Genomic DNA, 26,062 nt, shown 5'->3' with positions numbered 1-26,062 from the left:
AAACTCAAAATGCATGAACTTCAGTATAAAAAACTGAGCCAAAAAAGGTATCAACTATGTCTATGTACTTTGTTTTGAATCGAGGACAACCAACAGTACTTACTTACTCCCTATTTGCAGCCTAACTATACTAAAGTGAACCTGTTTTAAGCCATAAAAAGAATTATAAATATGTAAAATGTTGCCCACATCATGTAACTAGATTAATTTAAAATCTAATGAAAATAGAGAAAACTTTCTTTAAATGTCAAAAACCCAGCTAAATAACCATCTGAAATATTAACACAAATTCTCCATGATATAATCCTAAGTATCTTTTGATGGGATCTCTGAAATAAATTCCGTCAAACAAAATTAATCTAGAATGCTTCATGGAAAGAATGGAAGTGATTTCAAAAAACTGAATTAAAAAAACAGCAATGCTACCTTAAACTAGGAAATGAACAAAATTTAGGTGAAGCAGGTGGGGATGAACAAAAAAGAGAAAGTAAGCTTACTGGACTGAAACATGTACTGGCAATATACTTAAAATAGAATGGTTAGTTCCATAGAAAAGGGTCTTACTGTTAAGAAAATAAGTATCGTGGCCTCCTGTCCTCTTTCCACCATCTTTCCATGCTGCCGTAATGGTGCACATGAATGTCCTGGCAGATGTTCTCAAGAGCATTAACAATGCCGAAAAGAGAGCCAAACACCAGGTTCTTACTATGCCATGCTCCAAAGTCATCATCCAGTTTCTAACTGTGATGATGAAGCATGGTTACATTGGCAAATTTGAAATCACTGATGATCACAGAGCTGGAAAAATTGTTGTGAACCTCACGGGCAGGTCAAACAAGCGTGGAGTGATCAGCCCTAGATTTGATGTACAACTCAAAGATCTGGAAAAATGGCAGAATAATCTGCTCCCATCCTGCCAGATCGGTTTCACTGTGCTGACAACCTCGGTTGGCATCATGGACCACGAAGGAGCAAGACGAAAATACACAAGAGGGAAAATCCTGGGCTTCTTTTTCTAGGGATTAATACATACGTGCAAATAAAATGCCTCAATGGAAAAACAAGTACTGTGATCCAAACAATGTTTAAGAAAGTAAAAAAGAAGTTAAAACAAGAAGGATAACGAGGGAAGGTAAAACAAAAGTAAAAACCTGACTCTATCCATTACACTAATTTTTTTAAGCCCCAAACCAACCTGATTGTAATTACTTAGTCACTTCAACTCTGTTCTTACAAAACACCCCAGGTTTTGTCAGGCCCTTCATTCTGCCATAACCACCCGCCAAGCCAAAACTTAACCTTGTTCAGAATATGCGTAGGATGCAGATACATCTGGGTTCAAGTACAATCTGAACTTGGACATCTTACTTCACCACTCCAAGCCTATTTCCTCATTGATAAAGTGAGGATTACATCACTTACTTGATATTTGCATAAATGGAGTGCCTGAACAAACATAAGACACAGTTGACCCTCAAACAACATGGGCTTGGAGTCCACTTATACATGGATTTTTTTCAATAAATGTATTTTCTTACTGTCAATGTACTGTAAATGTATTTTCCCTTCCTTAGGATTTTCTTTCTTTCTTTTTTTTTTTTTTTAAGATTTTATTTATTTACTTGTCAGAGAGAGAGAGGCAGTGCATGGGAGGACAAGCAGGGGGAGCTGCAGCAGAGGGAGAAGCAAGTTCCCCACCCAGCAAGGAGCCCCATGTGGATGCGGGGCTCTATCCCAGGACCCTGGGATCATGACCTGAGCCGAAGGCAGACGCTTAACCGACTGAGCCACCCAGGCATCCCTCCTTAGGATTTTCTTAATAACCTTTTCTTTTCTCTAGCTTACTTTATTGTAAGAATACAGTATATAATACATATAACATAGAAAATAATGTGTTAACTTTATATTATCTGTAAGGCTTCTGGTCAACAGTGGGCTATTAGTAGTTAAGTTTTTGAGGAGTAAAAGTTACATGTGGATTTTTGGCTGTGTCGGCACCCCTAACTTCCACATTGTTCAAGGGTCAACTGTATATTAGTTCTATTCTCCTTATCTACTGCCACCCTCTCAATCAATTTCACTTTTTTTTCTTTTTCTTTTTTTTTTTAAAGATTTTATTTATTTATTTGACAGAGAGAGAGATAGCGAGAGCAGGAACACAGCAGGGGGAGTGGGAGAGGGAGAAGCAGGCTTCCCGCAGAGCAGGGAGCTCGATGCGGGGCTCGATCCCAGGACCCTGGGATCATGACCTGAGCCGAAGGCAGACGCTTAACGACTGAGCCACCCAGGCGCCCCTTCACTTTTTTTTCTATTCCTAATTCACATGGTTACTACAAACTTTCTCTACATATTTAAAATCCCCAATCCCTCATTCTTTGATCTCTCAAGTAGTAACCTTCTTGCCAATGTTCTTCAAAAGATGGCTATCATCAAACACAAGTATCCTCTTTGAATTATGTGAATACTAGTCCAGAGTAAATCCTGCAAAAGAGACCACTCCGTCCTCTGAATCACTGAAACATTAGTTGAGCTATTCATTCAAACTTAATCGATATTTTTTACCATTGCTATATTGATATGCTCTGTTTCCCAGGTTAATAAAACCCGAAACAAAAGTATTATATCTTTGGAGTTCCTTACATATTCAACACCTATTGAGTAATATGTACTCAATAAATGGCTGATTGTCCAGCTCCCAAAGCCTACTCTAAACATTTAGCTTCCCCACTGCCAAAAGGAAGTAATTCTCAGTTTGCTAAAATGAGAAAGGAAGAATCTTTTTTTGTGTATCAGCTCACATAACTTTTTGCACCATCTCCCAATACTTTCCACTTTACATCTTTGCTTCTCTCATTCAGCCTGTTCACACTGCTTCTATCTACTCAAACGGTACATGTAAATTGAAGGCCAAATTCAAGCATCAAGCATAAAGCCTTCTCAGATGAATCTCACTAGTCTGAACTTCTAACATTTTTAATCTAAACCAACATTTCCAAAAAGTATTCCAAGGAATAGTAACATGCTTAAAACTATTAACACACCATCTAGTAATTTTGTGAATGCTACACATTATATATCTCACTTTTAAAGTCATTCTAAATATATATTAGCACACTAAAGACTCTGAAAAGTCCTAAAGACCCAAAGATAGTTTAACCTAACATTTCTAAAACTTACATTACTATGGAACATTTATTTTAATGAACAGCAATTAACATTTTGAAGCACATTAGCATTCTCCAAAGTATAATTTGGGATATTCTGGGTTTTGATTTTGTATGTTTGGAAATTAACTATATTTTTGATGTCTCTTATACTGTTATTAAATTTACAGGGGTGTGAGTGTGTTTGTTTCCCAGAAGTAAACTGGAAGTTCCTTAGGAGCAAAGACTACTTCTATTATTCTCTTTTATTTCCTACAGCATCTAGTACATTGTAGATAATCAGCAAATATTCACAGAATCACAGATGGTAAATACTGAATTTATTCCACATAGTCACTAAGTTCACACTTAACCTCCTTTTCCTAAGGCAGAATTTAGTGCTGTGAGTATATTGGACGTTAAAAGAACTACAAAGAATCAAAATCTATACCAAGACCTTTCGACTGAAAATCTTTCTAAACTGCAGTTAAGTATTTCACAAAAGCAAGCAATCTCTAACATACAAATCTTTAACTGATGATTTAAACATACATGTAATAGATCACCTACCCTCAATGCAAAACATACAGAGGCATGAACACCCCTCAAAAGTAACTTTTCAGATAGTTACTGATTAGCAAAAATGCTTTATGTCCAGAAAAGAGTGACCAAAATAATGAAGAAACCTGCAATTATACAACTAGCTGAAGGAAATTGGGAAGTCCTTGGCAAAAAAAAAATGGTGGAGAAAGAGGCGAAAAGGGTTGCTGAAAAGGATTACTTGCATAAAAATGAAGAGAAATGGACCAAAGAACGATTAAAAGTAGAGGAAGGCTGACTTCAGCTCAAAATAGGAACTGTTAATCAGACATGGCAAATGTGGAATGGGCTACTCATAGGAAGTACATTCCCATCACTAGAGATAAAAAAGCACAGACTGGACAATTCACTTGGCAGGAATGTTGGGACAAATTGCATGTCAGATGGGTAGTAGGACTAGAAGCCCCTTAGATTCTTCCAGTGCTATGTCTCTGGGGCCCTAAGATATCCATCTTGCTCCAACTCACTGCAGCACCTGCTCCCACTGACACTGCCAAGGGCAAAGAGGAAAAAAAGATGTGTTCCTGTCATTCTGACTGGGAACTCAGAATGCATGCCTTGTGAAAACAAAGCCAGAGAGAGTAAACACAGTTCACAGAAATAGTACCACACTACAGATAAAGTTAGATATATTTTTTACAAATCTAAAAGTCAGTCAACAATGTTTCTGTGGTGAAATGCTTTCCACACTCCAAATTAACTCAAAACAAATTTTTGAAACATAACCTGATCATGACGCTGCTTACCTATATTATCTCCCATGCTATAAGGCTGCAGTTTCACGTATGTTAGCTTTGTTTCCCTAGAGTTTAAGTTCCTTGCAGACAGGAACTATTGTTCATATATTTGAACACTCACAAAGAGCTTTAGCATGCTTCTTGATTAAGAATTTGTCTACACTGGGGCGCCTGGGTGGCTCAGTCAGTTGAGCGGCTGCCTTCGGCTCAGGTCATGATCCCAGGGTCCTGGGATCGAGCCCCGCGCCGGGCTCCCTGCTCAGTGGAGAGTCTGCTTCTCCCTCTCTCTCTGCCTACTTGTGCTCTCTCTCTATCTCTCTGTCAAATAAATAAATAAAATCTTAAAAAAAAAAAAAAAAAGAATTTGTCTACACTAATAGAGTTTAAGCTCATCAGAATGTCATGAAATGTTATGATTAACTAGGGACAGAGGACTGTAGTGAGGGCAGACTACTAAAGTTCAAATCCTGCTCAGACTGGCTCCCTGTGTAATCTCGGGTAAATCATTTAACCTGTCCAAGTCTCAGTTTTCCTATCTGCAAAATGGTCAAACTAAGGATTACAGAAAATATTAAAACTGAGTTGATTTTATGTTAGGTACTGCAACTCCTCCTTTTCCTGTCAAAATATTCATACGACAAACGTGATAAACAAGTTATATATCTGAAATTATGATAATGAAATGAGAATTTGGCTCTGGGGCAGAAATCGGCTTCTTCCAGAATTCTCCAAAGTAATTCAACAGTCAAGTGAGACCAGTGATTTTTCTGCAGCAAAACAATGATATTCTGAACCTGTCAATTAATCGAACTCCTCACACAGCTCAGTTATTTCTTCCTTTAAGAGGCTGTTCGGTTTCTCTCCTTTGCACTCTGAAGGCAAGCTGCACCTAAGCTCTTCCCCATCTAGAACATGAAACTGACTGACTAGGCCCCGTTCCTCACGCCACCGGAGCATGATAAATCCTTACTGCACTGGCAGTAAGATGAGGCAGGCTAGAAATTTCTTTGGGGGAATATATTCGAGGAGCCCCACGAATCCACATCGCACCTGAGACAGTCCAGCCAGAGGCCCCACAAAGAACCGCCCAATCTAACTTAAGTGACAGACGCGCTGCCACCTCATCATTGCCCAGTTCATGGTCCTGTCTAATACTCGCCCATGCTTGCGCGGTACAAAATAACCAGCCCTGGCCCCTGACCCTTTCTCTCTATAGATACCATTTCAATCGCGTATTGGCTCCAACTTCTGCAAAAGCGACAGCGACCCTAACCCACCTGGGACAGATGCTTCTCCTCCAAACGCCAAGGCTAGAGGCCGAGCGCATGCGCATTCCCCAGGCATCGTTCACGTGACTGGAAGTGACTGAAGTTTTAGTTCGCTCGGTATTTGCTTAAAAGGTCTAAAGGAGAATTCCCCCTTTGCGCATGTGCCTACGCCCAGCCTGCTGGGAATTGTAGTTCTGTGGGTAAAGCGTTAGGAGAAACCTAAACTGTGTGGTCCCCGCCCTCTTTCCAGAGGCGTTCCTAGAGGGAGGCGGCGGGCCGATCGCCCAGCGTTTCTGAACCGCTCTCTGCAATGGTGCTGCTGTGGGTGTCGGTTGTCGCAGTCTCGGCGCTGGCAGCACCAGACCCCGGGGCAGGTGGGCAGAGGCGAGGAGCTGCTCGGGTTTGGCCCGCTGCACCCAATGTGGTGCTAGTCGTGAGCGACTCCTTCGTAAGTACCGAGAGGCAAGAGAGTGGGCGTCCCGCTCCAGAGTAGCGACCCGCCCCCAGCTTTTCCTGTGCCGCAGGCTTTTGGGAGCAGAATCTGAGAGCCCCATATACACCCCGTACATATAAAACAATCGAGTAAATAAAATGTATCTGATAGCACCTTTGCATTTTTTTTTAATGCTGGGCTCGACCCACTAATTTTATCACTACTAACGCACTTTCAGTCCGTACCCCCGTTTGAGTCTATTGTGGGGAAAAATAACATTCTGCATCTCCATAAAAGCGTGTTAAGCTTCCCAGTGGTTATTTCCCACTTCAAGTTTACAGGAATTCATGTTTGGGTGAGAAGTGAAGAAAGTTAACATTTTTATTACCCACGTATCTGATAATCCTGTTAGTGCTGATTTAAGTGCGTTAGTTGATGTAATTTGATCCACTCCCCCATGTTCCAAGGAAATTGTGTGGGTATGTTGTTGTTTAATCCCAAACTTGAACAGTCTTTGGAACTTTCCCAAGCCTCATCGAAAAGAATACTAGTATCAACATTACCTGAAACTTTTAGTATTATCCGTGATTTAAAAAACTACTGCTTAGACAAATGTTTGGTTATGCGTTACAATGCTAGCTTTATCACTGGTGTGACTGTGGTCACATAGATTGTTGGCGTTAAGCACGTGTGCATCAAGAGTGCTTTTAATCACTATGTTCTATTGCCTTTCTCACTGATTAACCTGTGATGATTAAAGGTACATAATCTGGATATGCTCATAGGACTTGAGAAAATTATTCAAAGTAATCTTTATGATTCTCTAAATTTAGGGAACAAGCAGTATTGGAGATTAACATGAAAGAGGTTTCTTAGGGAGTGCTCCTGAAATCAAAGGGAAAGGAAGAAAGGAGGATTGTGCAAAGAGAGAGAAGTTGAGTTTTGTTCCTATCTCAGTAGAAGCCTCAGCTGACTTTATGGGTAATTCTCAAACTAGTATGATGCTTCAGAACTGTTTCCATTTGGGGTGAGGGGCTAGGCCTTTATACCCTCATGTTGGATGGCCATTAGTGGTGTGCTGCTCCCAGAAAGGGGCCTGATTTCTTGGGCAAGGCAACTCTCATTAGCAGAGGCATTCTTTCATTCCTAAAGGGAACTTGGGTGGTGCATGAAAGCATCCTAGAAACTTCCAAAGATGACTGAAATATTTTAGGGTTTTTTTTTTTTTCCAGTATAGTATGAATATATAGGTTTTTATATATTTGTGTTTAAATCCTTTGCATTCATTATACTTGCTGATGTTCAAAATGTCCCATCTTTGATTAGTGAAAGACCCTTCAGGTTGTTCCTGAGTCCTTTTGACCCATGCCTAATAATCTTCAGCAGTTTACTTTGATAGACTTCCATGTCCAATTTGTGTATTTCCTGTCCTGTCTTGTGTTTAGACTATAATCTAGGTGTTCCAGTTTTTCATTGCATTTAGACCTTTCCAATGGACAGATCTAGAAAGTACATATATGAGAAAAAGAAAAAATGAGATCATGTTGATAGTTTCAGCTCAAATTTAAGATTACAAGGTTATTAATTCTTTGATTTTTGTATCTCTTTTATACCAAATATTTTGATCCCTAACTACATTAACATGATTGTTTGGTTTCTTTATCCAAATATATATAACATATGTGTATTTATACATGTAATATTTTATACATATTAGGATAAATATATAGTATATAAATATATATATATATTCATATATATATATATATAAATTTAGAGCCCCAATCGCCCTTGCTCTAGCTCACTAGTAGGGGAAAGGTTCAATGCCAGGAAAGACAAACCGAAAGACCAGACAAGCTTCTGCAAAGCAAGCAGAAAGAAGGAAATAATAAGGGTTAGAGCAGAAACTAATACCAATACCAATGTGCATTTTCTGGCCTTATTTTAGGTAGCCTCTCCACACAGCTGACATTACCTTTCTTGACACACTGTTTTCTCTCAGCATTCATGGGGCTTGATCTCATATCATCTTCCTCCCTTGCTGGCCATTCTTTCTTAGTTTCCCTTGACACCTTCTACTCTTATTTGGGACTCCTTGAATTCCTTTCCTTCCTCCCTTTTCATTCTCTGCATGAAAGGTTTCTTTCAATATCATAGTTTTCAATACCATGAATATGGTAAAGACCCCCATTTTTATTTCACCATGGTAGACTTTCCAAGCTCCAGATTGCTGTCTGTAATCAACAGCCTACTTTATATATCCATTTGGAAATCTCAGACATATCAAAGGTTTATGTATATCCCACATTTGGATTAACTCATTTTTAAGACTGTATTTTTGTTTATAATTATACCGAAAATATAGAATAGATAAAACTCCAGGCCTAAAATACTCTTTTTCTGTCTTTGCTCTTTACCAAGAAGAGTTCTTCAGTTCCAAAATGCGTATCTCCAGCCCAAACACCTCTTCTAATCTTCAGGCTCATTTATCCAGCAGCCGCTGACATCTTCACTTATGTCCAGCCTAAAGAACTGCTGGATCTTTCTTACCCTTTAGGTCTCATACTTCCCAGAGAAGCTTTCTCTGTTCACTCTATGTAAAGTACGTCTCCCTTGTTATTCTGTATCTCAGGGTTTTTTTCAAAGCACATATCACAATCTGTAATTATTAATGCTTTATTTTCCAGTATACTTTTTGCCTCTCCCACTAAACTATAAGCTTCAAGGGGCCAGGGACTCTGTTTTTCTCACCACTGAATTTCTGGATCTTTCACAGTACCTGGCACATAGTAAATGCTTAATAAATATTTGTTCCATCAGTTCATCATGCCCCAAAAGAACTTTCCAGAAAGTCCTTTAGTTTATTTACTATATTCAGATGAATCCAAGTACAACACTAAATTCTTAATATTATGAGGCGGATATAGGTAATACTCTCTATACTTGTTTTATCTTTTGAGGATCCTTAGGATCATACTGAAGTTTTTTGCTACTTGTAAATTTTATGGTTAAAATTAAAGGAAATAATTTTCTTCTTTTCTAATGCAATCAGTGTTAATTAAATTTCTTTATTCCAGGATGGAAGGCTAACATTTTATCCAGGAAGTCAGGTAGTGAAACTTCCTTTTATCAACTTCATGAAAGCACATGGCACTTCCTTTCTGAATGCCTACACAAACTCTCCAATCTGTTGCCCATCACGTGCAGGTAAGAACATGCTTAATATTAATGGAAGTGGCCACACACACAAAAATGTTCTCACAGTTTAGAAGATTATACCGAAAAGTACAATAGTAAGTTATATTTGTCATCTAATAAAAAATTTTAATATAAGTGATGTGTGTTTTAAGGTATGTATTGGGGTTATTGGAATTTCTACTTTATTTTTCAAGAGTAGGAATTTTTATCATCCAAAGTAGTGTTTACTTCATGTGTTACTGTTTCATTTCCTTATGATTGGTGACTAAGAATCTTTTGCCTATCCAAGCAAATGAGGAAATACTCATATTTCCTAGAAGAGTTGTATCTTCAAGAAAATTTTCGGTAAGCGTAGTGGGGACTGGGAGGGGACTTCAGAGCCTACCACAAAGTAGTTAGAATTTTCATATGTCAGGTTACTCTGAATTTTTCCATATTATTTCAGATTACAGACTTTATCTGTTTCTCTTCAGTCTCAATTCACTTCTATCCCAAATCTAGTTGTGCACTTTTTTTAGAGTAATGTAATAGGCATAGTTTTAATGGCAAAATGTTAACAGTATTAGTCCATGAATAATTGAGAAGTAGGGGGAAATGCCATTTTTTAAATAAACTGTTCTCTGACAGAGATGTTTTCCTTCCTGCCTTTCTACCATTTGTTTGCCTTGGGATGCATAAAAAGCACCTCTGTTAGGACATACGTGACGTGATCTGTGTGATTTGAGTCCCAAATCCCTGCACCGCCAGCACAATCACCTATGTAACTGCCAGTGAATAAAGGAAACCCACTACGCTAAATGACATTTCAGTGATGAAGACCCAGGGATATTAAAACAGTTGTGTTAGTGTTTTATTCCCTATTGAGCAAGTGGAATGAGCAGTGGACTAGAGTGAGGTGTTGTCCTCGACTCTAATCCTCAATGGGCCAAGCAAGTCACTCACTTTCCTTACTTACAGGGTTAGATATTTGTCTATTCCTTATCTATCTCACAGGGTTGTTCCCAGCATCAAATGAAATAATGAATAAAAAGGTGATTAATAAATTCTAAAGGTTTCAAAAATGTTAGTGATGGTTTTCCTAGAAGAACTGTATTTTGAAGAGTTTGAACTCTTCAAGGAATAGTAGTAATACAAACTGATGTTTGTTTCATTCTTACCCTGTGCCTGGCAATATTCTAAGTGCCTTACATGTCTTAATTTATATAATAATAACATGTCCATAAAGTAGATATTGTTACCACCCCCATTTTACATATAAAAACAAAAGTACTAAAAGGTTAAGTAACTTATCAAAGGCCACTCAGTAATTGGCATTATTGGGATTCAAACCCAGGCAGTCCCTCATCCCACTCCTCAAAAAGAAAACATTTTGTTAGATGAGAAAAGAAAGCTTATTCACCCCTACTATGTGTGTACCCAGAAATGGAAAGGGAAAAGGATTTTTTTTCCCAGTTTTATCAAGATAATTGACATATAACATTGTATTCATTTAGGTGTACAATATAATGACATCATATATGTATATATTGTGAAATGATTATCATAATAAGTGTAGTTAATATCCATCACCTTTCATAGTTAAAAAAATTTGTCTTGTGATGAGATCTTTTAAGATCTATTCTCTTAGCAACTTTTAAATATATAATCCAGTATTGTTAACTGTAGTTACCATGCTATGCATTATATCCCCAGAACTTATTACTGGAAATTTGTACATTTTTGCCACCTTCACCCACTTTCGCCACCTCCTAACCCCCACTTCTGACAATCACAGTCTTTTATGTTTCTATGAGTTCGTTTTTCTAGATTCCACCAATATGTAAGATCATACACTACTTATTTTTCTCTGACTTCTTTCTCTTAACATAATGCCCACAAGGTCCATCCATGTTGTCAAAAAAGACAGGGTTTCCTTTTTCATGACTAATAATATTTCTCTATGTAAAAAATATGTATGTATGTGTGCGATATATATGTATGTATATGTGCTATATATATATTTTATATATTTTATATATATATAAAATCACATTTATTTATCCATTCATCTATCAATGGACTATTAGGCTGCTTCCATGTCTTGGCTATTGTAAATAATGCTGCAGTGAACATGGGGATGCAGAGATCTCCTTGAGATAATGATTTGTTTCCTTCGGATATAGCTAGAAGTGGGATTGCTGGACTGTATGACAGTTCTAGTTCTGATTTTTTGAGAAACCTCTATACTGGTTTCCACAGTGGCCTCATCAATTTACATTTCTAACAAGATTGCACAAGGGTTATCTTTTCTCCACATCTTCACCACAACTTACTATCCCTTGTCTTTTTGACAGTCATTCTAACATGAGTGAGGTAATAGCTCACTGTGGCCTTGATTTGCATTTCCCTGATAATTAGTGATACTGAGCATCTTTTCATGTAGCCATTTGACCATTTCTGTGTCTTTGGAAAAATATCTATTCAGTTCCTCTGCCCATTTTTTAATCAGATTTTTTTTGTAGGAGTTCTTTGTATATTTTGGATATTAATTATCACACTATTTGCAAATAGTTTCTCCCAATCCATAGATTGCTTTTGCATTTTGTTGATGGTTTCCTTTGCTGTGCAGAAGTTTTCAAGTTTGATGTAGGTCTACTTGTTGATTTTACTTGTTTTGCCTTTGCTTTTAGAGTCAAATACAAAAAAAATATTGTCAAGTCTGATATCAAGGAGCTTATCCCCTGTTTTCTTTTAGTAGTTTCATGGTTTCAGGTCTCATGTTCAGTGTTTAAATCCATTTTGAGTTGATTTTCATGTAGGGTATAAGAGAAGGGTCCAGTTTTCCCAACACCAGTTATTGAAGAGCCTATCCTTTCCCCATTAAACATTCTTGGCTCCTTTGTTTTACATTAATTGACCATATATGCATGGATTCATTTCTGGGCTCTCTTTTGTTTCATCGAAATATGTGTCTGCTTTTATGCCAAATACCATGCTGTTTTGGTGGTTATATAGTTTTGTAATATAGTTTGAAATCATGAAGGGTGATGCCTCCCATTTTATTCTTTCTCAAGAATGCTTTGGCTATTTGGGGTCTTATATGTTTCCATACAAATTTTAGGATTGTTTGTTCTATTTTGGGGAAAAATGCCATTGGAATTTTGATAAGGATTGCATTGAATCTGTAGGTTGCTTTGAGTGGTATGGACATTTTAACAATATCAATTCTTCCTATCCATGAACACAGAATATCTTTCCACTTATTTGTATTTTCTTTAGTTTCTCTTATCAGTGTCTTACAGTTTTTAGATCTTTCCCCTCCTTGGTTAAATTTTTTCTAGGTAATTTATTCTTTTTGATGAAATTATAAATGGGATTCTATTCTTAATTTCTCTGATAGTTTGTTCTTAATGTATATAGAAATGCACTGATTTTTGTATATTGATTTCATATCCTGCAACTTTACTAAATGTGTTGATTAGTTCCAACAGTTTCTTGGTGAAATCTTTAGGGTTTTCTATATATGTCATCTGCAAATAGAGACAGGTTTACTTCTTTCTAATTTGGATACCTTTAATTTCTTCTTCTTGCCTAATTGCTCTATATAGGACTTCTACTACTATGTTAAGTAAGAATTGTGAGAGTGGGCACCCTGGTCTTGTTTCTGATCTTAAGGAAGAGCTTTGAGCTTTTCACCACTAAATATAATGTTAGCTGTGGCTTATCATATATGGCTTTCATTATGTTGAGCTACATTCTTTCTATACCCAGTTTGTTGAGAGTTTTTGTCATGAATGCATGTTCAGTTTTGTCAAAAGCTTTCTCTGCATCTATTGAGATGAGCATGTGATTTTTATGCTTCATTTTGTTAATGTGGTATATCATGTTGATTGATTTGCAGATGTTGAATCATCTTTGTATCCCTGGAGTAAGTCCCAGTTGATCATGGTGTATGACCCTTTTAATGTATTGTTGAAATCAGTTTGCTAATATTTTGTTGACAATTTTACACTATGTTCATCAGGGATATTGGCCTGTCATTTTCTTCTTTTGGGGTATCCTCTTCTGGTTTTGGTATCAGGGTAATGTTGGCCTCATAAAATGAGTTTGGAAGTGTTTCTTCCTTTTCTATTTTTTAGAGGAGTTTGGAGAGAGGGATTGGTATTAATTCTTCTATAAATGTTTGGTAGAATGCACCAGTAAAACTTTCTGGTCCTGGGCTTTTCTTTCTTGGGAGGTATTTGAATACTGATTCAATCCTCTTACTCATAATTGGTCTGTTGGATTTTCTATTTCTTCATCATTCAGTCTTGGTAGGTTGTATACTTCTAGGAATATATCCAGCTCTAAGTCTTCCAGTTTCTTGGCATATAACTGTTCATAGTAGCCTTAAAATTCTTTGTATTTCTGTGTTATCAATTGTAACTCCTCTTTCATTTCTGATTTTTGAATCATCTCTTTTCTTGGTAAGTCTAGCTAAATGTTTGTCTCTTTATCTTTTTTATGTTCCTATTTATTTATTTATTTATTTATTTATTTTGATGTCGTGTTCTGTGATTCATTGTTTGCATATAACATCCAGGGCTCCATTCAATACATGCCCTCTTTAATACCCATCACCAGTCACTGCCTCTTTATCTTTTAAAAAAACCAGCTCTTAGTTTTACTGATCCTTTCTATTTTCTTTTTAAGTCTCTATTTATCTTCACTCTAATCTTTGTTATTTCCTTTCTTCTACTAACTTTGGGCTTAGTTTGTTCTTTTTCTAGTTCTTAAAGATGTAAAGTTAGGGGATGCCTGGGTGGCTCAGTCAGTTAAGCATCTGACTTCAGCTCAGGTCATGATCCCAGGGTCCTGGGATTGAGTCCTGCATCAGGCTCCTTGCTCAGCGGGGAGTCTGCTTCTCCCTCTGCCTGCCGCTCCCCCTGCTTGTGCACTCTCTCTCTGACAGATCAATAAATAAAATCTTAAAAAAAAAAAAAGATGTAAAGTTAGGTTTGAGCTCTTTTTTCTTGATGTAGGCGTTTAACTCTATGAACTTAGCCCTTAGAAGCACTTTTTCTGCATGCCATTAGTTTTAGTATGTTAAACTTCCATTTTCATTTGTCTCAAGACGTTTTTTATTTCTCGTTTGATTTCTGCTTTGACCCATTGATGTTCTGTACCATGTTGTTTAATCTCCACATATTTGTGAATTTTCCAGTTCTCCTTGTAAATGACTTCCAGTTTCATACCTTTGTGGTCAGAAAAGATGCTTGATATTTCAGCTTCTTAAATTTATTAGGACTTGTATGATCTGTCCTAGAGAATGATCTATGTGCACTTAAGAAGAGTGTATATTCTGTTGCTTTTAGATGGAATGCTCTGTAAATGTCTGTTACGTCGCTCTGATCTAACATGTAGTTTTTAAGTTCAGTGTTACTTTATTGATTTTCTGTCTGAATGATCTATCCATTGTTGAATCTGGGGTATTGAAGTCCCCTACTATTATAGTATTGCTGCCTATTTTTCCCTTTGGGTCTGTTAATACATGAAGAAAGATTTATTGGATACAATCATACTTGTAGAAAATAACAGCGAAGGTGTAGTACACTTAAATTTTTTGTGGAAAGCCAGTACAAGGACAACATCCTTAAAGATGTTGGAAAAAGATCTGTACTTCACTTGACTGACCTGGAAAATAAATAAATACTTAGTGATTATTTTTATGATTGAAAGAAGACTCTAGAGTCCAACAGGCTTTATACATAATTCCAGCTGTATTTACCTTAACTTAACCTGTAAGCCTTGAAGACTCACCTGTAAAACGGAAATAGTAACTCCTTGCCAAGTTTTCCCCTTGATAACATGAGGTAACAATCAGAAATGTTAGGTAAAGCACCTAATGCAGGTTATGTCTTACTCCAGAGCATGAGTTCTAAACTAGTAGATTCTTTCTCTTGCTGTAATTGTCTTCATAGTTAAAACAAATCGATAAGCTTTACACTAATCCCAGTTTCTCCCTCTACCCCCAGCAATGTGGAGTGGCCTCTTCACTCACTTAACAGAATCTTGGAATAACTTTAAGGGCCTAGATCCAAATTATACAACATGGATGGATATCATGGAGAAGCATGGCTACCGATCACAAAAATTTGGAAAACTGGACTACACTTCAGGACATCACTCCATTAGGTAAAAAAGTAAAACAAAATAATGCTAATATGCTACCCTCCACTATAGCACATACATGTACTCTTTTTTGACTTTTATTATTTCTGCACAAAGGTGAAAGTAAAGCTCTTAATCCCTCAATTGTGTTAATTTGGCTAAAACTTCACCTTTCTTTAATCTTCTTAAAATATTAAGATTGCTAATATGCTGGTAATTTTTGTTTTTCTTAAAAATTAAAGGTCTATAAAATTCTTTACTTCAAATTTTATTTTGAGTTTTGTTATACAATATCTACTATGTACTGAATACAGTTTATATTTTTTAAAGACCATAATCTTCTGTCTGCTTGCTTTTGTCAGTTATCTCCTTTTAGTCTAGTATAGCTTTTTTTTTTTTTTCATTTTACTAAGTCCTCAAAAACCGGGCAGCTGAGCACAGTGGTTAAGAGCAGGGATCTGGGGAATCAGAATACCTACTTGTGAATCTTAGTTTCTCTATTTACTACTGACCTCTAATTTCTTTGTTGTGAGGGTTAAATGGAATGAGATCTGCAGGAAAAAAGCTCACACACAGCAGGTCTGAAACAGCTATCCTTAGAAAGGCCTGCTTTCAAGATTGGCCCTTGGCTTATATCTAGTAACTTGAATATCAGGAGTGTTCCATCTATTCCCTGATAAAAGTGACTTATTCTATACCTAGAATGTACAGTGTGGTTTATGCTGAACACCTGCTTTCCCTCTGAAAGTCTGGGATTTTGGTATGTGGCAGGCAGAGGGCGTCTGCATGATCAGCCCCCAGTAACAACTTGGGTACTAATGAGCTTCCCTAATACACAATTCTTCACATGTATCGTCATGTTTGATGCTGGATGAATTAAATGCCCTTTGTGTCTCCACTTGGAAACTTGAAAATGGTTTGCTGTGGACTTACCCTAAAGACCATTCCCTTTGCTGATTTTGCTTTGTGTCCTTTCACTATAATCATAGCCATGTGTACAACTAAATGCTGAGTCCCATGAGTTCTCCTAGTGAATTTGGGTATGCTCTTGGAGTCTCCCAACACTCAGGACTCCTGTCACAAATACATATTAAAGCCTAGAGCAGTACCTCTTGCCTACAGGTGCTAATTGAGGGTTATGGCAGTGGTCGTCATGATGATGATGATGCTAATGATTATGGTAAGAACCAGAAAAATAAATTGAATAAAAATAACAGTGAATGTAGTGAAATGAATAGCGTTCCCCAGAACTTCATGTCCACCTGGAGCTACAGAATGTGACCTTATTTGGAAATAGATCCTTTTTACAGATGCAGTTAGTTAAGGGTTCAAGATGAAGTCATGCCAAATTTAAAGTGAGTCCTAAATCCGATAACTAGTGGTCTCTTTAGAAAAAAAAAAAGGACACAGACACACAGAGAGGGCAGTGTGAAGACAGAAGCAGGGATTGGAGTGATCACAGCTACAAACCAAAGAATGTCAGAAGCCAGGAAAAAAGGAAGAATTCTTCAGAGGGAGCATCGCCCAGCCAATACCTTCATTTCCGATTTCTAGTCTCTAGAACCATGAGAGAATAAATTTCTCTTGTTTTAAGCCATCCTGTTTGCAGTAATTTGTTACTACAGTCCTAGGAAACTAATAGAATGAATTTTGGGTGAAGAGATACTGAAATAATCTAGAATAATCTGGGTATTAGTCTTGCTCTTCTGGGTAATGTTAAATTTCTTTCCTCTTCTGTCTTCCAAAATCTAAAAGATACCAATCCTGCAAACCCAGAAGGGACCTTCACATCTCCTCCCTGTCTCTGCCTTCTAATCCATCCCCAGATATTGTCAGTTCTACTTCTAAAATCTCTCTCCTATTTATTCACTTACCATCTCCACCAAAGCCTCTCCTGTCTAAAATACTGAAGTAGTCCTCTAACTTTTCTTCTATCTGATCCATTTTCTATAGGCAGACAGAGTGATCTTTTAAAAATATTCATCTGATCAAGTGCCTGACCTGCTTAAAATATTTCAGTGGTTTTTTTCCTCTGTAGGTAGGCTAAAATCCCAAGCCCACAACATGGTTTATAAGACCCTACATTATCTAGTCCCTGCGTACCTCCTGTCCCATTTCTTATCACTCTCTCTCCCCCTCAGTATGCACTTCCTCTTTCATTTATGTCACATGCTTTTCACTAGCTCGGGACCACTGCACAGGCTAGTCTTATGCAAAAAGCTCTTCCCCCATTCTTCCCAGGAATGCTGGAGAAGAAAAGGGTGGAAGTAGAAGTAAACATGGCAGAAGGAGCAGAGGCTTTGAGTCCATCCGAACTGTTAAATGCCCAGCTTCCCTGCTTACCATCCTTGTGCCCTTGGGCAAGTTACTTGACTTCTGTGTCAATGTTCTCATTGGAAAACTGGAATTAATAATACCCACCTCAGGGTGCCTGGCTGGCTCGGTCAGTGGAGCATGCGACTCTTGATCTGGGGGTTGTGAGTTTGAGCCCCATTTTGGGTATAGAGATTACTTAAAAATTTTTTTAAAAAAATCTTAAAAAAATACCCACATCATTGGATGTTTAGGAATTTTCAATGAGTTAATAAAAAAGATTAAATAATACGAAGTACTTAACAATGCCTGGCAAAGAATAAGCATTTAATCAAGAGGAAAAATTATTATTGTAAAAATGGCTTAATCAGAATTATAGTTTAATATTTACATAACCCTTTCATTTTCTTTTTTTCTTTCTTTTTTTTTTTTTTTTTAGGGAGGGAGGGACAGAGGGAGAGGGAGAGAGAATCTTAAGCAGACTCCACCCCCAGAAGGGAGCCCGACGCAGGGCTCGATGTCATGACCCTGAGATCATGACCTGAGCAGAAAGAGTCAGATGCTTAACCAACTGAACCACCCAGGCGCCCAAAACCCTTTATTTTCCTAAAGTGTGTTGCACTGCTAATTATTTCATGCAGTTTCACAAATTCTCTTTAAAATTCTTCTACTTTTTAGAAAGTAAGTTTAATCCAAAGTAAAATGTAACTATTGTTATTATCCTATCCTATACTATTACCCTGCCCTATGCTATTATCCTATTGTTTTCTCAGTTTCCTCAGCCAATCCAGTAATAAAAAGAATCTAAGGTTGAATGGCTCATACTCCCTGTAACTATCATTCTGTGTATGACATGGTTAAAATCTGATCTGAATTTTATTCCTCAGGAGTAAGGACCCTGTTTTTCTTTTTCATTGCTTTATTCCCATTGCCAATATTGTGCCAGCGCACTGTAGGCACAGAATTAAATGTCTGAATGAATGGGACAGGAAGTTACATTGATCTAGCTATAGCTTATTATTTGATAAACATTGATGTTCTGTTTAACCTGTGGTTTAAAATCAGTAAAAGGAGAAAAGCCACTTAAATGTTGACATTTGGGACATCAAAGATGATTTTCAGTATAATAATTGCTTATGGCTAATTTTCCTATCTCACCAGAGCTTAAGAAATTGAAATAAGCTCTCAGGACTGTTTGTATTAGTGCTGTATGTACCCACACAGTCATTTAGCTGACAAATAGGTCAAGTTTGCTACTAATTGCATATCTGGAGAGGTTATATGAATTATGGTACATTATCTTTTAGATTTTTCTGTGCAATTTGAAAAATGGGTCTCAGGAAAAAAATGTATCTCAGTATCAAACTTAATAGGGGTATTCAGTATTTTGATAGACTGACTCTCAAAGTCAGAAGTTGTTTTTATAACTCTTTCTGCTACCTTTTCCACTGAAATTGGCCATTTTTGAACCTGCTTGTATTTTCAGCCAGAATTACAAGTTTCTTTAGCTTATTATAGTAATACTCCATCTGTCTTTTTTAGGTCTGAAGTGATACTTTCTTCTTGTATCAGTTTAAGAACACTAGTCCAGCTATGTGTCCCTTATTTGTATAATATATTGCACTACACTGGGATCCTTAAGGGCTACACACTTGCTTATTCCAGACAATTGTTAAACAGGTAGTGGTGGTAGTACTCATTACGATTCTATTTACTATCAGTCTCTGGGCAAGTTATGTATCTACTTAACCCCCCTCACATTGTAGGTGTTATAATAGGTTTGATTAGGTTCAAATTTGCCACATCTTATTAGCAACTGAAAGGAAACATTTGTATTTAATTCATAGGGTATTTTGGTAATTTTTACAATCAGATAAAACTGTTTTGCCAAAATATATGCAATATTGAAAACAGTGGTTCTCAACCAAGGGCAATTTTGATAAGACCCCCCCACCCCAAGACATCTGACAAGGACTGGGGGAATGCTGCTGACATCCAGAGGGTAGATGCCAGGTTGCTGCTAAACAGTCTACAATGCACAGAACTCCCCCCCACCACCACCACCATCTGCCTCCACCCTGCAGCAAAGAATTATCAAGCCTAAAATGTCAATAGTGCAGACATTGAGAAAACATGATCTAAACTAAATATTCTAAATATTTCTAAATCAACAAAACCAAAGAGCGTGTTAGTTTGGAAGTGTGTAGAATTAGGAGATATTTTATATAGACATTTTAAAAACTAGATTTCTAAGATCAGCACAATTTAATAAAGAAATTGAGTATTAAGTAATATTCCTTAAAATACTAAAACTAAAGATGATCCTTATTTAAGTTACAAAAGTATAGTCCAGTGTATTTTATTCAGCCAATATTTAATGGAGCCAACTAGTATGTACCAGACACTATTTTTAAATGATGGGACTACAGGAGTGATCAAAACACAAAAATCTCTAAACTCAGGGAACTTACATTCTAGTGGCATCAGAAGCCAATTTAAATAAGCTGCTGTCTTCTCTTTCCTAGCTAAAAGTTAAAAACCTAAATTCAAATCCTCTGTCATCCTACTTCCACTGAAATTTATCTATGTTCTCAGTTCATGTAACTTCATGTTTTTCTGAAGCCAGGTCACACTAGGCAATTTTCACTCCTCTGAAACAAATGAAAAATAAAGGCCTGCTTCCAAAATGAGAGAATTGCTCTGGGGAATTCTTAAGCTTGAACCTCTTGGCAAACAGCAAAGTGAAGCAAACCACGAGCTGCTTACAGCACTCTTCCTGTCCCCGTCAGGCCTCCAGACAGGAAGCACAGTCTGGATTCTCAATAGAATCAGAGTAACTAAGAAGGAAGGGACAGAACTCAGAATAGCAACCATAGAGCCCTCTCTCAGTCCCTTTCAATTCTGTATCCTAGTGGTAAGTATGTGTATATCTCATCCATATCCACCATTATTTTATGATCTAAGATCATATATAACTTTAGATAGGTTTTCTCCATACCAAAGAGGAGTTTATTTTGTTCTTTTCCTTATAATGGAGAAAGGCATCCATTCCTTTGGTCAGTTTAGAAGATTTTGTGGAACCCACACCACTATCACCATCTTATTATCTTTAATGAAATTCAGTATCTAGAACAGCTTGCATTATTCTGGGTGCATTCTCAGATAATTTAGGATAAGGAAAGAGTCTGCTGTTGTTTTAGTTGTTCCAGAACCCTCACTTCTGATGACTAGACAATTCTTGGCTGAAGCAGCCCCTGGGGCTATCTTCAGAATGCTGTCTACCATAATTCCTAGATCTTGAGACATCAGTGGATTGCTCTGAGCCTACAATCTCATTACTATTACTGGATTTTTTTCCCATTTAATTACTAAACTTTAATGTATTAGGGTTTAGCTGCCTATAAGGAAGTTTATGTCTCCTACTTTGGCCAGTGTTAGCCATTTGTGGAAATTTATCTCAATCTATTTGAGACGAGTCTGAAGCTATCTAATAATAGGGAGATTTAACTTTTCAAATGAACATTAGCATTAGCCAGATATGACCTAGCTGAAGAGACGTATGGTTTTAAAAAGGTTAAAAAAAATAAGTCTCGATAACTACAGTACAGGGCAAAATATGTTTAATTCTGTTTAAAGGAGGAAGAGATCACATCCAGATGTTTTTTTCAGGAGATGGGAGTAAAGGCTGTATTTAATTTATTCTAAGGTGGCACTTCTTTCTTTTTCACAATTTAAGATATCTCTGAAATTGCAATGTATCTTACTATTGAGATTACAAAATTCTGTTATAGTCTAACTGGCAGTATTTTTCTTAATAGTGTATATTTATCTATCTATCTATAGATAGATAGATATACATACATATATATTTTTTAAATAGTATATATAGTTTTAATAGCATTTTAGATTTGATAAGCTTTCATAGAAGTAGAACATTACTAGGCTAAAATGGACAGGAAGGAAAAACTAAAGAAAGGCATCCAAGTAGGAGAGTACAGACCTTTTGGAGAACATTGGATAAACTAGAATTCCTGTAGTGAAGCAATGAAAGGTAAAGCTTTCATATGTGAGAAGGACTTCAGTAATAGGTTCAGGCAGCTGGCAAAAAAAAAACCCCTGCACGCTTCATCTGGTAAGCTGAATTTGAGAATCTCCACAAAGTTTTTGTTCTGTTAAAAAAAAAAAAAATAGCAGTAACAACTTGGGAATGGTTATGTTTTATTCTTTTCACCCTTGAACAGATTTTTTGCTCTCTACTCAAGTCCCATGATTATTTTACGTGAACTTTTTGAGTTCATGTAATTTTTTTTTTTTTAGATTTTATTTATTATTTTTGTCAGAAAGAGGGAGAGAGCACAAGCAGGGGGAGCAGTAGAGGCAGAGGGAGAAGCAGGCTCCACCGAGCAGGGAGCCCAACGCGGGGCTCGATCCCAGGACCCTGGGATCATGACCTGAGCCAAAGGCAGACGCTTAACCAACTGAGCCACCCAGGCGTCCCTCATTCATGTAATTTTTTGATTGATCTAATTTGCCATCCATTCAGAGTTTTCCTGTGTTCTTTTAAGTATTTCCATCCTCCAGGTGGCTCTTTTATTGCCTACATTCTATTGTAGTTAGCCATGAAAAAGAGAATTTATTTACTATGCATTTAATATTATTATATAAAAAATATATTTATAATAAAAACTAATTATGAAATATTTAAAATATAAAGTATTATGTTAACATTATTAAATTAATATTTTACACAAGTATTAATAATGAATTATATCATTTAGTGAAAATTATATCATTTAGTGAAAATCCATGATTTTCATCTTATTTACAAATAGCTCTATGAATTTAAAAAAAAGAATAAGGAGCACTGGCCACTTTAATTTCACCAAAAAAAATGGTTGGAATTAATAAAATTAATCAATGAGAAAGCATGCCTTTATTCAGCATTTAAATAATGTATGTTGAAAAGGAATGTTCCAACTTGAATTTGCTAGAGTTTATTCATTCCACTAAAACAGACTGTTTTTTGAGTGTCCCTATATGTGAGGAAGATAGGTGACAGCCTTACAAGTTCTTTAAAAAATGGTGTATTTCTCACAACATTGAGGGAAGAATATTTAATGGAAAGGAGTATGGATATCTTTTTTCTTTTATAGAATGTGTTAGGCTGATACCAGAATTTGCAAGGTACATTATTCAGAATTGTAACATTTTCATTAAGGAGACTTACCTGAGATACATCTAGCTGTTTAAATCCCATCAGAAACAATAGTTGTGTATGTGTGAGAGAGAGAGAAAAAGAAATATCCACAAAACTCTTGAAGACTGAGAGTTAATTATCTTAGGAAGCTGCAGGTTAAGCCTAACCTCAGAATTCATCTTGAAAGAAAATGGTCATGCGATCAATTGTAATGTGCCATATTTTTTCAGAAGAGATGGCTACTATGTTAATTAATCCCGTGCTTTCTGCTGACTGAACAATGCTGCCGCAGAATTTGGCATACTGGCACAGAAAACCACACAACAATGGCATATATGCAAATTTATGCATTAATTAGTTGGTAATGTGTTAGGTAGGAGTTTTTTCATTCATATTAGGAGGATATTTTATTATTAAAAAGAATTAATCAGACTGCTGATTGTTTGGTAGTGCATTTGGCCATCAACTTGTTTTCTGGCATTGAACCAAGGTAGCCCATTTATGGGCTACTGAAGATACTATTTTGGTGATCCAACTAAAAATTGAGAAGTTTCTGCATAAAAGAATTCTTAGATTGTCATGTAGAACAGTGCATCTCAGACTTTAATATGCATACAGATCACCTGGGCATTATGTTAAATACCCTTTCTTATTCAGTGGGTCTGGGATGGGACCTGAGATTCTGCTTCTGTATCACAAGCTTCCAGGTGATGCTGGTGCTGTTGGTCCACAGACCACGTCCAGTAGCAAGAATATAAAGAACCAGACTTCGGGCAGAGGTAGGACAGGGTTTATCCTATTGTGAATGCCTTTATCAGAAACATGGGAATTTTATGTCCCTTTGTCCGCTCATGTGAGATTGAGTGTGAAAAAGGCATATAACATCTTACTAATATGACAATAGCTTTGACCTCATGGGCCCCCTGAAAGCCTCTCAGGGACCTCCCAGAGATCCCTGGGCCACACTTTGAGAAATGCTGGCATATAGGAAACTACACGTTGTATGTTTGTGCTTACTGCAAGTAACACTCGCATCAATGTAAATAACCCAGAAAACGACCCAAAGACTGGCAGAACAAACTCCACAAGTAAATGTAGAGGAGAGGCCACAGCTGAAGAGGGTAGGAAAGGCAGAGATGTAGTGGGGAGCTAAACCCTGCAAGTCTGGCCACTGGAGGCAGGAAGCAATGGGCATGGAGAGGGGTGAGAGACTAGCACACGGGGGAGCCGGCATAGAGAAGACAGGTACCCACAGCATCTGGCCCTCTGAAAATAAAAGTGGCCAAATTTCATGAATTCTTAGAACCAGCAGTTCTTAAAGCACAGAGCTTTAAAAATCAGCAGGTTCCATGCTGGGATAGCCTACAGGGTACTGGGAAGCCAAGTCCCTGCCCTTAAAGAGAAAGTAAGACAAACAGCCTGAGGAGATACAGCATAGAAGCAGCACTTACAAAAGCACCTGGAGCATATAGGAGGGAGAGTTATTTACTACACTCTGTGAGGGACTTCTCCAGGAGCAAAGGAGCTGGCAGGCTCCCCCATTTCGCTCCCCCACCGCCCAACATAAACACACAGCCACCTGTGGAAACCAGTGTGGCATAAACATCCACCACCTAACTTGCTTACACCATGCCCCTCCCCCTCCAGCTGGGCCTGCCTCCGTCGCAGCACTGGGGGGTCCCCTCCCCCAGATAACCAGTGCAAACCTTGCCAACACTGTATCTCCCGACTCTGCCCTTAACACGGTCTGGGTCCTGGTGACAGCAGCTTGTCAGCTCCCACAGAGCACACACACACCTTGTTACAACTGCACCCCCACTGGCACACACTTTACAGAGTAGCCCAGGCAGCCTCAGTCTCCACAGTGGCTGCACACCCCCGCGGAAGAGAACCAGCCCACACAACTTCATTTAGATTAGAAGGAGAGAGAAAGAGTTTCCCAGACAAAAACTAAAGGAGTTCATGACCACTAACCCAGCCCTACAAGAAATGTTAAAGGGGACTCTGAGTGGAAAAGACAGACTGTGAGTAAGAGTAAGGAAAGTAGGAAACACAAAAGTAGTAAAAGTAAGTATATCTGTAAAACTCAGTCAAGGGACTCACAAGTGGAAGTAAAATATGATACCATGTACTTAAAACATGGAGAAGAGAGGAGTAAAGATTGGGTTCAAACTTAAGCGACCATTGGGTCACTGGTGTGGCTCAGTCGATTAAGCATCCAACTCAATTTCAGCTTAGGTCGTGATCTCAGTGTCATGAGCTTGAGCCCTGCATTAGGCTGGGCACGGAGCCTGCTTAAGATTCTCTCTCTCCTCCCTCTGCCCCTACCCCACCCCCACTCTATAAACAGAACAAAACAAAACTTAAGCAACCATCAACTTTAGATAGGCTGCTATATGCAGAAGATGTTATAAACCTAATAGCAACCACAAACCAAAAAACAGTGATATGCAAAAAATAGAAAGGGATCCAAGTAAATCACTAAAGAAAGCCAACTTATGGTGAGAAAAGAGAGCAAGGGAAGAAAGGAACAGAGAAGATCCATAAACACAAAAAAACAAAAAACATAAAATGGCAATAAATACATACCTAACAATAATTACTTTGACTGTAAATGGACTAAATTCTCCAATCAAAAGACACTGGGTGATGGAATGGATTAAAAAAAAAAAAAAAAAACAAGACCCATCTATATGCTGCTTACAAGAGACAAGCTTCAGACCTAAAGACACATGCAGGCGCACCTGGGTGGCTCAGACAAGTGTCTGGCTTCAGCTCAGGTCATGATCCCAGGGTCCCGGGATAGAGCCCCGCATTGGGCTCCTTGCTCAGCAGGGAGTCTGCTGCTTCCTCTCCCTCTGTCACTCCCCCTGCTTGTGCTCTCTCGCTCACTCTCTCTCAAATAAAATCTTTAAAAAAAAAAAGACATATGCAGATTGAAAGTGAGGGGATGGAGAAACATTTATCATGCAAATGGGTGTCAAAAGAAAGCCGGGGTAGCAATGTTTATACCAGACAAAATTGACTTTAAAACAAAGACTGTA

General features: G+C 37.6%; 2 protein-coding genes and 1 pseudogene across 8 annotated transcripts in view; 2 read left to right on the top strand and 1 right to left on the bottom strand.

Annotated features, from left to right (window-relative positions):
• SKIC3 (SKI3 subunit of superkiller complex) overlaps window positions 1-21,954 on the bottom strand; it is a 100,147-nt gene extending 78,193 nt beyond the window's left edge. For 2 of the 4 annotated variants that reach the window (XM_078067044.1, XM_036084457.2), the window contains exon 1: window positions 5,758-5,841. Coding sequence is in view for 1 of the 4 variants with exons in the window: in XM_036084457.2 (XP_035940350.2) it covers window positions 5,758-5,813 (56 nt within the window). In the remaining 3 variants the exon portion in view is untranslated. Of the gene's footprint in view, window positions 1-5,757; window positions 5,848-21,821 lie in introns of those variants that run through there. The other 2 variants (XM_078067045.1, XM_078067043.1) reach the window with 2 other exon arrangements.
• Window positions 535-1,588, top strand: LOC118530788 (small ribosomal subunit protein uS8 pseudogene; annotated as a pseudogene).
• The window catches only part of ARSK (arylsulfatase family member K), a 42,710-nt gene continuing 22,599 nt past the window's right edge, over window positions 5,952-26,062 (top strand). For 2 of the 4 annotated variants that reach the window (XM_078067046.1, XM_036084460.2), the window contains exons 1-3: window positions 5,953-6,196; window positions 9,259-9,388; window positions 15,373-15,532. In XM_078067046.1, coding sequence (XP_077923172.1) covers window positions 6,059-6,196; window positions 9,259-9,388; window positions 15,373-15,532 — 428 coding nt within the window. In that variant the 5' untranslated portion in view covers window positions 5,953-6,058. Of the gene's footprint in view, window positions 6,197-9,258; window positions 9,389-15,372; window positions 15,533-26,062 lie in introns of all 4 variants that reach the window. The other 2 variants (XM_036084461.2, XM_036084459.2) reach the window with 2 other exon arrangements.

Source organism: Halichoerus grypus, chromosome 2 (genome assembly GCF_964656455.1).
Source record: "Halichoerus grypus chromosome 2, mHalGry1.hap1.1, whole genome shotgun sequence".
Lineage (NCBI taxonomy): Eukaryota > Metazoa > Chordata > Mammalia > Carnivora > Phocidae > Halichoerus > Halichoerus grypus.
This window is presented reverse-complemented; position numbering and strand designations above follow the sequence as displayed.